The 14,600-nt window shown below is 37.7% G+C and overlaps 1 protein-coding gene and 1 pseudogene across 1 annotated transcript; both read left to right on the forward strand.

The window, feature by feature from the left end:
* Nucleotides 1-341: 341 nt before the first annotated feature.
* Nucleotides 342-1,280, forward strand: LOC117023770 (olfactory receptor 4F3/4F16/4F29-like). Its single transcript, XM_033108929.1, has one exon. The coding sequence runs from the start codon at nt 342-344 to the stop codon at nt 1,278-1,280; it is 939 nt and encodes a 312-aa protein (XP_032964820.1).
* An 11,938-nt stretch (nt 1,281-13,218) lies between these two features.
* LOC117023151 (olfactory receptor 4F15-like) lies at nt 13,219-14,163 on the forward strand (annotated as a pseudogene).
* The last annotated feature ends 437 nt before the right edge of the window (nt 14,164-14,600 follow it).

Genomic DNA, 14,600 nt, shown 5'->3' on the forward strand with positions numbered 1-14,600 from the left:
GTAGTGATTAGCTCTATGTGACTGGGGCCAGATATTAGTTTTGAAGCAAAAATAAAAAGGTTTGAAGTTGAGTTCCTGTTACTCATGTTCACATCTTGTTTCTCATGAGTAATATCATGGGATTAACTCTGGGAAGAAACAGAGGGTATTAAATGCAGAGACAACTTTGTGGTAGAGAACAGCTCCATATGAAAGCTACCAATTTCTCTGTGACAACATTTCAGAGGCCCTGAGCATATCAGGTCAATTTAGAGAAAGACTTTCATAACTTTGATCTCTCTCCTAACTTATTACATAATTCTCATAATTTACATTCTCAGGTTGCAATGTTGACAGAGCCAATGGATGAAGCGAATCACTCTGCAGTGTCAGAGTTCGTGTTCCTGGGACTCACTGATTCCTGGGAGATCCAATTTCTCCTCTTTGTGGTCTCCACTACATTTTATGTGGCAAGCATGATGGGAAACTCCCTCATTATGCTCACGGTGACTTCTGACCCTCACTTACACTCCCCCATGTACTTTTTGTTGGCCAATCTCTCCTTCATTGACCTGGGAGTTTCTTCTGTCACTTCCCCCAAGATGATTTATGACCTTTTCAGAAAGCGTAAAGTCATCTCCTTTAGGGGTTGCATCACTCAAATCTTCTTCATCCATGTCATTGGTGGTGTGGAGATGGTGCTGCTTATCGCCATGGCCTTTGATAGATATGTTGCCATATGTAAGCCTCTCCACTACCTGACCATCATGAGCCCAAGAATGTGCATCTTCTTTTTAGTGGCTGCCTGGATGACTGGCCTCATTCACTCTATGGTTCAACTGGCTTTTGTGGTAAACTTACCCTTTTGTGGTCCTAATGTGTTGGACAGCTTTTACTGTGATCTTCCTCGGTTCATCAAACTTGCTTGCACAGACACCCACCGACTAGAGTTCATGGTCACAGCCAACAGTGGATTCATCTCTGTTGGCTCCTTCTTCATACTGATAATTTCCTATATCATCATCATTCTCACTGTTCAGAAATACTCTTCAGATGGTTCATCCAAAGCTCTGTCTACACTATCAGCTCACATCACTGTGGTAGTCCTGTTCTTTGGTCCTTTGATATTTGTTTATGTGTGGCCATCTCCCTCCACACACTTGGATAAGTTTCTGGTAATCTTTGATGCAGTTCTCACTCCTTTCCTGAATGCTATCATTTACACATTCAGGAATCAAGAAATGAAGGTGGCAATGAGGAGAGTATGTGGACAGCTCGTGAATTGCAGGAAGATCTCTTAAGTGATGGCTGTATTGTGAAGAGCCCTCATTGATTAATGATGTTCATTATTGATGGTCAAACTCAGAGAGAAGCTCTTGTTTGATTATACACACTGATTTGATTATATACACTGATACTGAATCCATTTTGTCTCTCACTCATGAGGGCGGGACATTCAATTTTGAAATGAGAGAGTTACATATAAAGTATTTGTAAACCAGAGATTATAGTAATCTTGAGCCTAAATTACTAAGGAATAATATTTATATGAAGTAATTTTTAGGAACACATAAGAGGGCAGGCTTTTTTAAGGCCATCAGAATGCTGATCATCCTAATTCATCCTAATTCTTCTAATCCATCCTAATTCAGTACAACTTAATCTTAAATTGGCTATATCTGCAAACACCCTATTTCCAAATATGGTCATATCATAGGTATCGGGCATTAGGATTTGAACATATTTATTTGTTGGGCACAAATCAACCCATAACAGTAGTATAGAGAAAAAGGGTGGTTGTAGCATAGCTACCTATTAATCAGAATGAAAATATATTTAAAATAAACAGAAGGCTGTTTAGCTCTTTTATAGGCAATTAACTATATTTTTAAAATAATGGAGAATATAAAGTCAGCATAAGACACAAAAAGTTATTTTTGTAAGCTAAAAAAATCTCTGCTAACTTAGAAGATTACACAGAAGGTAAAGAATAATATTTACTATCATTAATCAAAAGGAGAATAATTACACCAAGATAAATTTGTCATGTCATTCTAACAGAGAGAAACCCAAGTTCAGTATTTTTTTTTAAAATTAAAATTTATTGGGGTGACAATGGTCAGCAAAACTACATAGGTTTCAAGCATACAATTCTATAATACATCATCTATATATTGCATTATGTGTTCACCTCCCAGAGTCAGTTCTTCCATCACCATATATTTGACCCTCCTTATCGTCTTCTACTATCTCCTTCCCCCCCTTACTCTCTTGTAACCGCTAAACTGTTGTATGTTTCTCTGAGTTTTGCTTGTTCGTCTTCTTCCTTTGTTGAGTCTTACATATAAGTAAAGTCATATGGTTCTCGACTATTTCTGTCTGACTTATTTCGCTTAGCATTATAATCTCAAGATCCATCCATGTTGTCACAAATGGTACTATTTCACCTTTTTACCGCAGAACAGTATTCTATTGTATATATATCACATTTTCTTTATCCAATCATCTATCGAAGGATACTTTGGTTGTTTCCATGTCTTGGCCATCATAAATAATGCTGCAATGAACATCAGAGTACATACATCTTTACGGATAAATGTTTTCAGATTTTTGGGGTAGATACCCAGGAGAGGGATTGCTGCATCATACGGGAATTCTATTCTTAATTTTTTGAGGAACCTCCATACTGTTTTCCAGAGCAGCTGGATACTTTTCCAGAGTATCAATTTACATTCCCACCAACAGTGTATGAGGGTTCCTTTTTCTCCATAGCCTCTCGAACACTTGCTACTATTTGTCTTGTTGATGATAGCCATTCTGACTGGGGTGAGGTGATATCTCGTTGTGGTTTTGATTTGCATTTCCCTAATAGCTAGTGAAGTTGAGCATTTTTTCATATATCTATTAGCTGTTTGTATGTCTTGTTGGGAGAAGTTTCTGTTCATGTCCTCTGCCCATTTTTTTAATTGGATTGTTTGCCTTTTTGTAGGTTTATTTGTATAAGTTCCTTATATATTTTGGATATTAGCCCCTTATTGGAGACATTGTTTGCAAACATCTTCTACCATTCGGTTGGTTGCCTCTTTGTTTTGTTGATGGTTTCTTGGAAAGACATTCATGTTCATGGATTGTAAGAATCAACATAGTTAAAATGGCCATATTACCTAAAGCAAAATATAGATTCAATGCAATCCTCATCAAAACTCCAATGGCATTTTTTAAAGAAATAGAACAAAAATCACCAGATTTGTAGGGAACCACAAAAGACTCCAAATAGCCAAACCAATCCTAAAAAGAATAATGCTGGATATCATACTCCCTGACTTCAGCTTGTACTACAGAGCAACAATAATCAAAACAGCATGGTATTGGCAGAAAAACAGACACACAGACTAATGGAGTAGAATTGAAAACACAGAAATAAATATGGACAGATAATTTTCGACAAAGAAGCCAAAAACATACAATGGAGAAAAGACAGCCTCTTCAATAAATGGTGCTGGGAAAACTGGAAAGCCATGTGCAAAAGAATGAAACTGGACTGCAATCTGTCACCATGTACCAAAATTAACTCAAAGTGGATTAAAGACCTAAACATAAGACCTGAAACAATAAACTGTATAGAAGAAACCATAGGTACTAAACTTATGAACCTTGGGTTCAAAGAGGATTTTATGAATTTGACTTCAAATGCAAGGGAAGTAAAAGCTAAAATAAATGAGTGGGACTGTATAAAATTGTAGTCTTGCTTCAATATAGTGTTTTGTGGTAAAAGCATTTCTAATTTCTCAACAAGAACCCCATCAAAACTGAGCTGGGCAAAGTGCCAAGAGATTAACATGTATCATTATTTCTTTTCAGACTCATATATATTATAAATATAAATACAAATATAATTTATATATATATAAAACCAAGGTAAACAGCATATACTTCCTGAACCTTATATAGCTTTTTATACCCAGTGGTTTTATTTTTCACTGTCCTCTTTCAGATGCTGGAATAACCACACATTTTATCTGGGATAATTCTATCCTTTTATTCCTCTCAATAAACAAAACCAGATCCTATTACCTTGTGTAGTCAATCATAATTTTTTTGACTATGATTACTTCTATTACAGTCTCAATAACCCATTTTATGATTTTAACCAAAGTAACTAAGTTTAACTTCATTGCCAATACTTGCCCCCACCTCCCGCCCACCACACACACACATGCAAAGAAAAAACAGAGCCTGACGATCATTTACTTATAAGTGGTAAAAACTGATTTTAATTAGGAACTATTGCAACAGGTGCAGGACACCTCAGTATAGAACTCAATTCTCAGTACAATTAGACCAAGTGGGGATTTACAGCCAAAGAGCAGAATGGGCTGAAAGCCCAGATGCTGTATGGAACATCCTATGTAGTTTGTAAAACCTAAGGCTGGAAAGTTTCTTGGCTTTATGATATAAAGATTCTAATCCTGAAATTTGGAAACAAGGTTCAAGTGATGTGACAGTTAGAGTGTAGGTTTACTGGCTAACATGTTGATGCGGTGTTCCTGGGTTCATAAGAGTTACAAGCCTTAGAATGATGACACTCAGTGCTCCTCTGACGGGGTATTTCCATTCCTTACTGATCATTAGTCCACCAACCAAGCAGAAAGGAAGGCATCAATAAGCTGTGTCCATCTGATAATGTAATTTATCCTTTGCCCTAATTGGTAAGTATCTCATGTGACTAAATATTTGAAAGTATTCTTTCTGTGGACCAATTAAACAATTGTGATGATGGGACTTCCATGGGGTCATGGGAGTACTTAACAGTATATATTAAAAATGAAACTGTGCACATATTTCCTAGAAACTCCATTTCTTATTACATATCCTTTGAGAGAACTTGCATGTATTTATAAGAAGACCTGTAACAATATTTGTTATTACTTTGTAAAAGCAAAGATTTGGGGGAGACAACCAAGATGGCAAAGTGGGTAAACACTGTGTTTATCTTCTCTCACAACCACACCAAAATTACAACTAATCTACAAAACAACCTGTCATGCAGGGTTTCAGCCCCCGCTCCCCGCACAAGAACGCAGGATATGGTGAGCCCAAAAAGGCACAACAACGGAGCCACAAATAGGGGAGTCATACCACCACATTCTTGATGGTGGCTGGTTGAGACACAAAAGCAAACATCCGCCCAATGAAGGCCCCCAACGAGGGGTCTTCCTGCACGACTGTCTCGCTGGTGACCAGGCGAGACACAGGAAGTAGGATCAACATGATCCACAATGTAATCCGCTTGCTAACCGCACTTGCTAGCCGCAATCCGCTGTCCGCTTCTCTGCCAATCAACCAACCAACTAACTTCACTTGTTAGCTGCAATCCATGCTTGCTAGCATAGCCACGGCAGTTATATTAGTGGCTAATGGCTAACTGGTTACAGCTGAAGGCTATCTGATCACAACTGATAGCCATCTACTACCCGAGCCAGCACCTTTCCATGTGAGGTTGAGAGCCTGGAACCTGCTCCCTGGGACTCTGTCCCCACACAACCATTACTGAGAATCGCCTAAAACCAAGCTGAACTGAAGCCTTTCAACTAAGGATGTGTAGAAGAAGCCACCTCCAGACTGGGAGGAAGGTCAGAGATGCAAAACGGGCTCATCCCACACCCGTGTGTGACCATTAAAAATCTATGTCATGCAAGGCGTCCGGCCGGGTCTCAGCTACTGCACCCAATACAAGAACAGGATATTGTGAGGCCAAAAAGGAACACCCACGGAGCCATAGGTAGGGGAGTCATACCACTATAGTTTCATTGGAGGCTGGATTCACATGACGTGCGACCTGCTGTCTGCTTTTCTGCCAACCGACCGACTCTCCTTCTCGACTCCCCTCGACTCTCCTCGACTTCCCAACTTAGCTGCGGCAATTATATTATTGGCCAATGGCTCAATGGTTACAGTTGACGGCCAACTAGCCACAGCTGACGGCCATCTATTACCTGAGCCAGCATCCTTCCTCAAGAGGCCGAGAGCCTGGAAACTGCTCTCTGGGGCTCTGTCCCCACAGTTTCGTACCTATGTTTTCTTCTATGCAATTTATTGTTTCAGGTCTTATGCTTAAGTCTTTGATCCATTTTGAATTAATTTTGGTGACAGATAGCAGTCCAGTTTCATCCTTTTGCACGTGGCTTTCCAATTCTGCCAGCACCATTTATTGAAAGGCTGTCTTTTCTCCACTGTATGTTTTTTTGCTTCTTTGTCAAAAATTGTCTGTCCATATTTATGTGGTTTTATTTCTGGGTTCTCAATTCTATTCCATTGGTCTATGTGTCTGTTTTTCAGAGCAGAGATTTTCAACCGTTGGCTCATTGCTGGACATTGTTTCGTATGTACTGGGGGAGTCCCATTTGAAAAGGGAATATTTAAGGGAATCATTCTTTTATAAATGAAAAGTAAACCTTTTATTGATTTTATTTTTATGCATATTTTCTTGCTAGGTTTGCCTGGTTGGGGCTCCTGAAAGTGCCAAAAAGATATGGAATAATTGATATGCACTGGGGGTTAATCCTGGGAAGCTTCTGGAAAAGGAGAGCATGTTTTGAAAGGTAAAAAAGGCACCAGGCCTTGTCTGCTGTTCCTTCTGCTAGAAGTATTCTCAATGCCCCCCGGTCTCCCATGCTGGCTCCTCCTCACCCTTCAAATCTCAGTTACCTTGACCACCCAACATAAGCTAGAGTCAACCCTGTTACTCTCTTTCATGGCATTTCATTTTAATATGAAAGCAGTTCAACAACTTCCCTTGCCTCTTCAACATTATGTTTGCTTGAGCTTTTTGAAATTTATGGTAAAATCCACATGGTTTTGATTAAATGTCTTTACACTCCCCAGGCATTCCGTTTCATTTTAAACTACCAATGAGTGAGTCAGCATTGTTAGGTAAAATTGCCAAAGTTGATGCTCTTAAAACAGCTGGTCTCTGTCTTGTTTCCTCTCCGGTGACTTATTACAAGATTTTTCTTTCTGTTGTTTTTACCAAACCAGCTGGGTTCCAAGGACAATTCCCCTGACTACATGAGCTAAGTTAGCAAATCCAGGTTTCTGCAGCAGCATCTGGTCACTGTTCTCCAGTGCTGTTAATTAATTACCTTTTAAATTCTTTCAGCTTTTTATATAATAGCAGTGCTACAAGCAGAAGCTCAGTTACCAACTGGAAACAGGTAGGTAGAAAGATGGAAAATCAAAATAACAACAAGAAAGAAAAATGGACGTGGTATATTCAATTCAGTTCCAGAAAAATAAATAGTCTCAGTGGCAGAATCTCCATTTGCAAACATCAAATAAAATTTTGGTTGTAGTTAGATAGGTTATAATGTAGGGAGAAAGGCACATTCTACCTTAGGGAGCATACAAGGGGCTATAGATTGTGGAGAAATGCAAATAACTGACTTTGACTTTTATTTGGTGTAGGAAATGTGTCATAGGTTTGCAGGGTAAAATAAAAGCTTGGAGGAGAGTCTGGGTCAGTACAATTAGCATATGTAGTGTAATTAGCATAGGAAGGGACTTGGGGGTTCAAATGATAATTTAGAAAAGGATTTATTTACTTTTTATTTCATTAACCATTTTGATTGGAGTGAAGAGAATTAATAACCCACAGAAATTAGAAGTCAAGACCACTTACTTACTCTGTTTTATTTCTGTGTTTACAGAAAATTTTTTAAAAAGGAAGAAATCCACTTGACTAGTTCTCCATGGTATTTTTTGGGGACTAACATCAAATGAAGCACACAGAATTTGGAGAAGGATTAACTGGTAAACTGTCTTCCTGAGAATGTACCTGACCCCACCTGCATGTCTAATTACACACCTGCCATCATTTTTGACTATGATATTAAAAAAAACGTGCTTTAATGGTAGTAAAGGGGAATTAATCCTTGTTCTATAGTCTACAGTTGTTGTTTTCTCCATCTCTAATTTTGGCCACCACAATGTCAAATAGTAGATGTAGATAAGGTTCAGAGAAAGTAACAAATTTAGGAATCCAGGCATATGAAAATTGATGGTAAGAGGAACGGTGAAAGGAAGGAAAAACTTAATTTGGTTACTTAATTCAAGTACAATAAGGATTTATTTAAAAGAGTTCTTGAAAACATCTTTATTTTACTTTCACAGAGCAACAGACAAGGGAATATAGGCTTAAAACAAAGAACTAGAAAGTTCAGTTGGAAGCAGGGAAACAGTTTTGAACTATGAAATTGATAAAACATAGGACTAACCAAACAAGAGACATACACAATTTTCAGATAGCTTGTCTTAGTTGTGATTTAGATATGCTACTGATGTATTATTATATGTGCTGGATCAGAAATTGACTTGCATACTCACTGGTTATATTCTGTGGATATACACTAATTCTCTCTATTTTCTTCAAATGTAAACTTTAAAATGGATGAGAATCTCTTCTGGGAGACTGACTAAATCCATTTTGTAAATCTACAAAAGAAATGATGGTGTTTAGAGCTAATATTAAAGAGTTACTTTAATAATCTTTAATTGAGAAAAGTATGGTGGTAGATGAAAGTCCTGGAGAACAAAACATTCAGTGTTCTTTTAGAACATACTCAGTTTTCTCAGAGCAAAAATTGGCTCCTATCACACTTTCCAGGGCAGTTGCGATGCCTTCATCTAGTTTTGTGTATTCAACCAGGAACAATGTTTTTGAAACTCTGAGGACACAAGCATATACATGTTAATATCTTCTGGTACTCAGTTCTTTCCTTTGCTTTTTTTCCTTTGTATTAGGTTGGTGCAAAAGTAATTGCGGTTTTTGCAATTATTTTTAACCTTTTAAATCGCAATTACTTTTGTACCAACCTAATAGATTATCCAACCCACGTCCAGACTCCCCATTTTTCCTGTTTCCTTGTCCAATACTTTCTTCTGAAGTGTCTCATGTAGGTTTATTATACTTGGACAGTACCTCATGTTCCAAATCTATTTGGCTTTTTATACTACCAAAACTCCTATTTGCTTAACCACCTATATTTGGGTTAGCTGCTGCTTTCAAAAAGTGATCAGAAAAAATAATTTACACAAAGATGGGAAAGACTTGTCATTTCTTATTGCCTAACCATTGGGGGGACATTAGTATATTATTTCCCAGAGGTATTGCTTGGGTGCCTAGAAAAAGTCTACCTACCAAATCAGGGAATACATTAGGTATACAGCCAACATTTTTGTGTGTAGAAATAATTAATTCTTCCACAAAATTTACATTTTTATGAAGTGTGGTTATTATTGGCTCCTAGTATTTCTAAAAATGACTAGTTAGCAATTGTTTAGAAATCTTTCTTCCTTTGCTCCTTTCTTATTCATCTTTTGTCTGTCCATTTGTTCATTGTCCTTCCCTCCCTTCATCCATCCATCCATCCATCCATCCATCCATCCATCCATCCATCCATCCACCCATCCAGGTAGATGCAGTTACTTATTCACCCCTCCAACACATACTAATACCATGTGATGGGGGTGGTGCCGGAACCTGGGACAATAGAACAAGGTAAAACACTCTGACTTTTCCCTGCAGGGCTTCTCAGCCTTGGTACTGTTGACATTTGGAGTTGGGTAGTTCTTTGTCGTTGGGGGATATACTGTTATCCTGGGCATTGCAGAATGTTTAGCAGTATCCCTGACTTCCACCTACTAGATGCCAGTAACAACCCTGCTCTTTCCTCCACCCCCTGTCCTGGTTGTGACAACCAAAAATGTTTCCAGACATAGTCAAATATACCCTGTAGTGAAATAAAATATCCTTGATAAGAACGCTGTTTTGATGAGAGACATGTAAATGGCATATTGCCCTGCATTTTATAAGTCTTATAATAAAGGTGCACATATTGGGGATATATTTGGATATATTCTGTCTTTGTTCCCACCTCTGATCATTGCTAATATACTTCTGCAAAATAATTCTTACTTAAATCCCAAAAGGAGATCATATATTTCAGGAAATTATTCATCATAACTCATGATTGACTTCTTTTGTACTACAGTGACTTCTGGTATTCCATGTGATAGATCCCCATTCAAGTAAACTATCCAGCCAAATAGCTAATTAGACTTTAATGTTGGTTTTTCTACCATGCAATTTCTGTTGAAATGACTTGCAAAGATCTTTAATATAAATGCTCTTTTTAAAAAAGTAGTTATTAAATACTGAACTATTAAAAATGAGCGAGTGTATAGATCAGGGTGTGAAGAACCGGAATTTGTAATCAACTCATCAAATTGTTTTTTTTGGGGGATTAATGAAAAATTTTGATGACTTTTAACTGAGGTTATTATTATTTCTATATTAGTAGTTTTCCAAGCACAGACCTTTAGTAGTTTATATAACAAACAGAGGTTGGCATTAGTTAAAATAAATAATATTCCATTAAATCTTAACTAGGTATGAGATGTTTGTACTGATTTGCTCATAATATAGGCCTCTTACTGTTATACTTTGCTTACATAATTTCATTTGTTGATACTCCAGTACTGTTTTTTCTTAAATTCTAGATTGACGCATGTCTTACTTTAGGTTTTGGAGAGTGGTGATGGAATGTCATGGTTCTTTATGTATTTTTAATTCTAAATTTGAGGAATCATTAGAATATTGCTTCAAATGCTTTCCTCCTCTTCATTCAGTCCTATAAAACTTTGATTATAGGAATTCTTTACTTATTGGCCATGCGTGGAAGTGGGAGGAATTTGTAATTACTTTTTTGTTGAGGTTTCTGATAATCAGTAGATTTCAACCGCAGCAGAGTTTTATTATAGTGTTGACAATTATTAGCTCTTTATTTTCAGTGATAAATGTTTCTCACTTTTAATTTACCCTGGCTACATACCTATAAAAGAGAGGTTGTGAAGGATTAACTTTATCTCTGGCTCACTTTTTTTTAGAGATGCAGAGTAAACTTCTTAAATAGAGGTACAACTGACACTTCGCTGTAATATTCCAATGTTCACCTTTGGGGGTGTGCAGTCGAGTACACTCAGACTTCTGTCACAGTTCTAGATGTCTTGACAGAATAAATGCACATAACACAGAAAAAGAATGACTTCCCTGTACCATTGGTCATCCGTTGTAGTATAAGTGGCTAATATATTCTCTAGGAGCTATATCTGAATCTTTGTTCAAATGCAATCTGGTCTGCCCTTGGTAAATTGGTCTGTGTAGCCAACCAGAGAAGAGACACGTTTTGTCTTTTCGATACATGCAGCACTGACAGTAACTGAGTTGAGATTATTCTGGCTGGAAGTAGAAGCTGACCTTTCTGTAGCTCTAGTATTTTGCTCTTTATTTTTATTTTTGGATATGTTTTGGGTTGAAAACTTTGTCACATTGTGTCGAGAGGTCCATGACTTAGCTTTAAAAAAATTAGAGAATAGTTTGTTCTTTTCACTCAAAAATTCCTACTGGGTCATAGCAACACTGTAGCCTGTACTATCATTTTGCTAGTGAGTTCCATGTCTTTCTACTTGAGGTGTAAGGGATCGCTCTTTTTTATTTCCCACAGACTCCCTTCTTAAAGCTTCAAATACCTCCTTATTCTAGAGGCCTTATTAAATTTAGTGACTAAATGTATATTTACTCTGTTAGTACCTTTAATAATTTTTATTTTCATATGAAAACTCTGAAGTGAGATGTGCTATTTCATAATCTCTAAATGGCCAGAGTTATTTATAGCCCTGGAAATTTAACCATGCATCATGTCAGTATGTCCAGGATATAACCACCTCTCATTACCTCTATCATTATCAATCTGGTCTAAGACACCATCATCTCTTGCTTGGATTATTGCAATAGCTTCTAATAATCTCCCTGGTTCTATCCTTGAGACTCTAATGCGTATTCAATGATGCAGCAGTCGAACTGATCCTTTAACAATGTAGGCCAGATTTTGTTCTTTCCCTGTTTAAACTCCAGTTGCTTATCTCATTCGAATACTAACCAAAGTCCTACGGCTTATAAGGCCCTACTATACACACTACTCCCCGTGCTCCGTGCCCCAAACACTCATGGTTGACCTCTCTGGTCTCCTTGTAGTTCTTTGAACATACCAAGTCAGCTCACACCTCAGAGCTTTGACTCTTGAGCTGTCATCTCTGCCTGGAATATTTCCCCCCAAATACATTTATGGTTTGCTCATTCACCTTCTTTAGCTTTCTGATCAGTCAACTTATCAGCAAGAAGTTTCATATCAATTCAATTTAAAAAAAAGTAGTACCCATACTACCGTATTCACCTTTCTTGCTTAATTTTTCTCCTAGTGAAATCATTAACAGAAACCCTATATATCTTTTTGAATATTTATTTTTTAATTGTCTCTTTTTTTCTGCCAAAATGTAAATGCCTAAGGATAGGGACTTCTGTCTATTTTGTTCTTGGCTATATTCCTACTGCTTAGACTACTTCCTGGTACATAGTAGGTGCTTAATAAATGTTTTTTGAAGGAAATGAGTTAATAGATAGGACCTAATTCAGTCCAATCATTCGTTTATTCAAAATCTTTTTTTTACTACCCAATATTTGCAAGGTACTATATGGGGACAAAAATGTAAAGTCATGATGATTTATAAACTTGAGCAGTTTACAACCATATGGAGGAAAAAGACATGTGACCAACTCTAAATAGTAAATGTGGATGTATAGGTAGGTCATGAGGAAGGTAAGGCAGATGAGTTACCATTTGGCTTGGATATTAATGAATTAATCATATTTTGGGGAGCATAGAATAAGAAGGTAATTTCTGGCTTCAGGAATAAAAAATCAGAGTCACAGGATCTTATAAGTCTCTTTGTCAAAGAATAGTCCTCTTTGGCCTATCTGGTATATGAGATTGATTATTACTCCTCCAGAGAGAAGATAGCTAACATTGTTCATACTGATAAAGAAATTTAACATTGAATGCCCTTTGTTTATGGTTTCATCAGGTGCACCCATGGCTACCAGTCCACTAGATCACTCACCGTTCCTCGTGCTAGCAAGACCACCTGACAAGTTAGTTACCCTCATGTGTAATGACAGCAATAGTGGCCAACAGGATGTTATTTGATTTTTGTGAAATGCTCAGGTAATATTTGACTTCCAAAATTTATATACTTTTTCATAGAGGGTATTAATATAATAGTATAATTGAGTAGTTTCATTTTCTCCTTTAGGTAACAGGCGAATGCCACCTACCAAATGAACCAATGTATGGAGCCAACTACTCTATGGTGTCTGAGTTTGTGTTCCTGGGACTCTCCAGTTCCTGGAGATCCAGCTTCTTATTTTTTGCTTGTCTTGTCTCTTCTATGTATTTAGTATTATGGGAAACCTCCTCATAGTGGTCTCTGTGACTTCTGATCCTTATTTACATTCCCCCATGTATTTTCTGTTAGCCAATCTCTCCATAATTGACCTGATATTTTGCTCCATTGCAGCACCCAAGATGATTTGTGATCTTTCAGGAAGCGGAAGGTCATCTCCTTTGGGGGTTGTATAGCTCAGATCTTCTTTAGTCATGCTGTTGGGGGCACTGAGATGGTCCTGCTCATTGCCATGGCCTTTGACAGATATGTGGCCATATGTAAGCCTCTCCACTACTTGACTGTCATGAGCCCACGAATGTGCATTTTGATTTTAGTGGTTGCCTGGACCATTGGTCTCATTCATTCTTTGGCCCAATTGGCATTTGTGGTAAACTTGCCTTTCGTGGCCCTAATGTAATAGACAGCTTTATTGTGACATACCTCGGCTCATCAAACTTGCTTGCACAGATACCTATAAACTGGAGTCATGGTCACTGCTAATAGTGGGTTCATTCCGTGGGTGCTTTCTTCTTGCTCATCCTCTCTTACATCTTCATCATGGCCACTCTACAGAAACACTCCTCAGGTGGTTCATCCAAGGCTGTTTCCACACTGTCAGCTCATATTATTGTCGTGGTTTTATTCTTTGGTCCACTGATTTTCTTCTATATGTGGCCCTCTTCTTCAACACATCTGGATAAATTTCTAGCCGTATTTGATGCAGTTTTAACTCCGTTTCTAAATCCAGTCATTTACACGCTCAGGAACAGAGAGATGAAAATGGCGATGAGGAGAGTGTTTAGTAAGCTTACAGGTTTAGAAAAAATCAATAAATGGCTTTATTGAAACACAAAATTTCCAAGTGACTATTCACAGTTTTTTTGTCCCTCATAGCCAGTTCTCATGAAGAATGCACCATTTCTCTGAGGTCTTATCTTGTTCTTTTGTTTGAAACATTTTCCTTTGTTTCTTCATTTTGCTGACTCTGTGTTGGCTTCCATGCATTAGGTAAAACAGCCACCTCTCCCAGTCTTAAAGGAGTCGCTTCATTTTAGAGATAAACCTTACTGTTCGACCCTACCTTAGCTCTTGGTTTTTTCTCAAACCTTTGTAATTTCCAAGCAGCTTGTTTTATTTTTAATGGCTCCCAGTAGTTGAGGATGTGTCCGGAGCTGTCCGTGTCCCAAAGGGAAAGATCTCAGTAAGCACCTTGATTCACCATGATTGGGATTCAGACCCTCAGGTAGCAGTTTTAAAAGTAGGCAAATATATACAGTCCTGTA

The sequence above is a fragment of the Rhinolophus ferrumequinum genome, chromosome 6 (genome assembly GCF_004115265.2).
Source record: "Rhinolophus ferrumequinum isolate MPI-CBG mRhiFer1 chromosome 6, mRhiFer1_v1.p, whole genome shotgun sequence".
Taxonomy (NCBI): domain Eukaryota; kingdom Metazoa; phylum Chordata; class Mammalia; order Chiroptera; family Rhinolophidae; genus Rhinolophus; species Rhinolophus ferrumequinum.

Coding starts and splice junctions, on each gene's coding strand:
- LOC117023770 (XM_033108929.1), top strand. CDS start 342: ATGGATGAAGCGAATCACTCTGCAGTGTCAGAGTTCGTGTTCCTGGGA.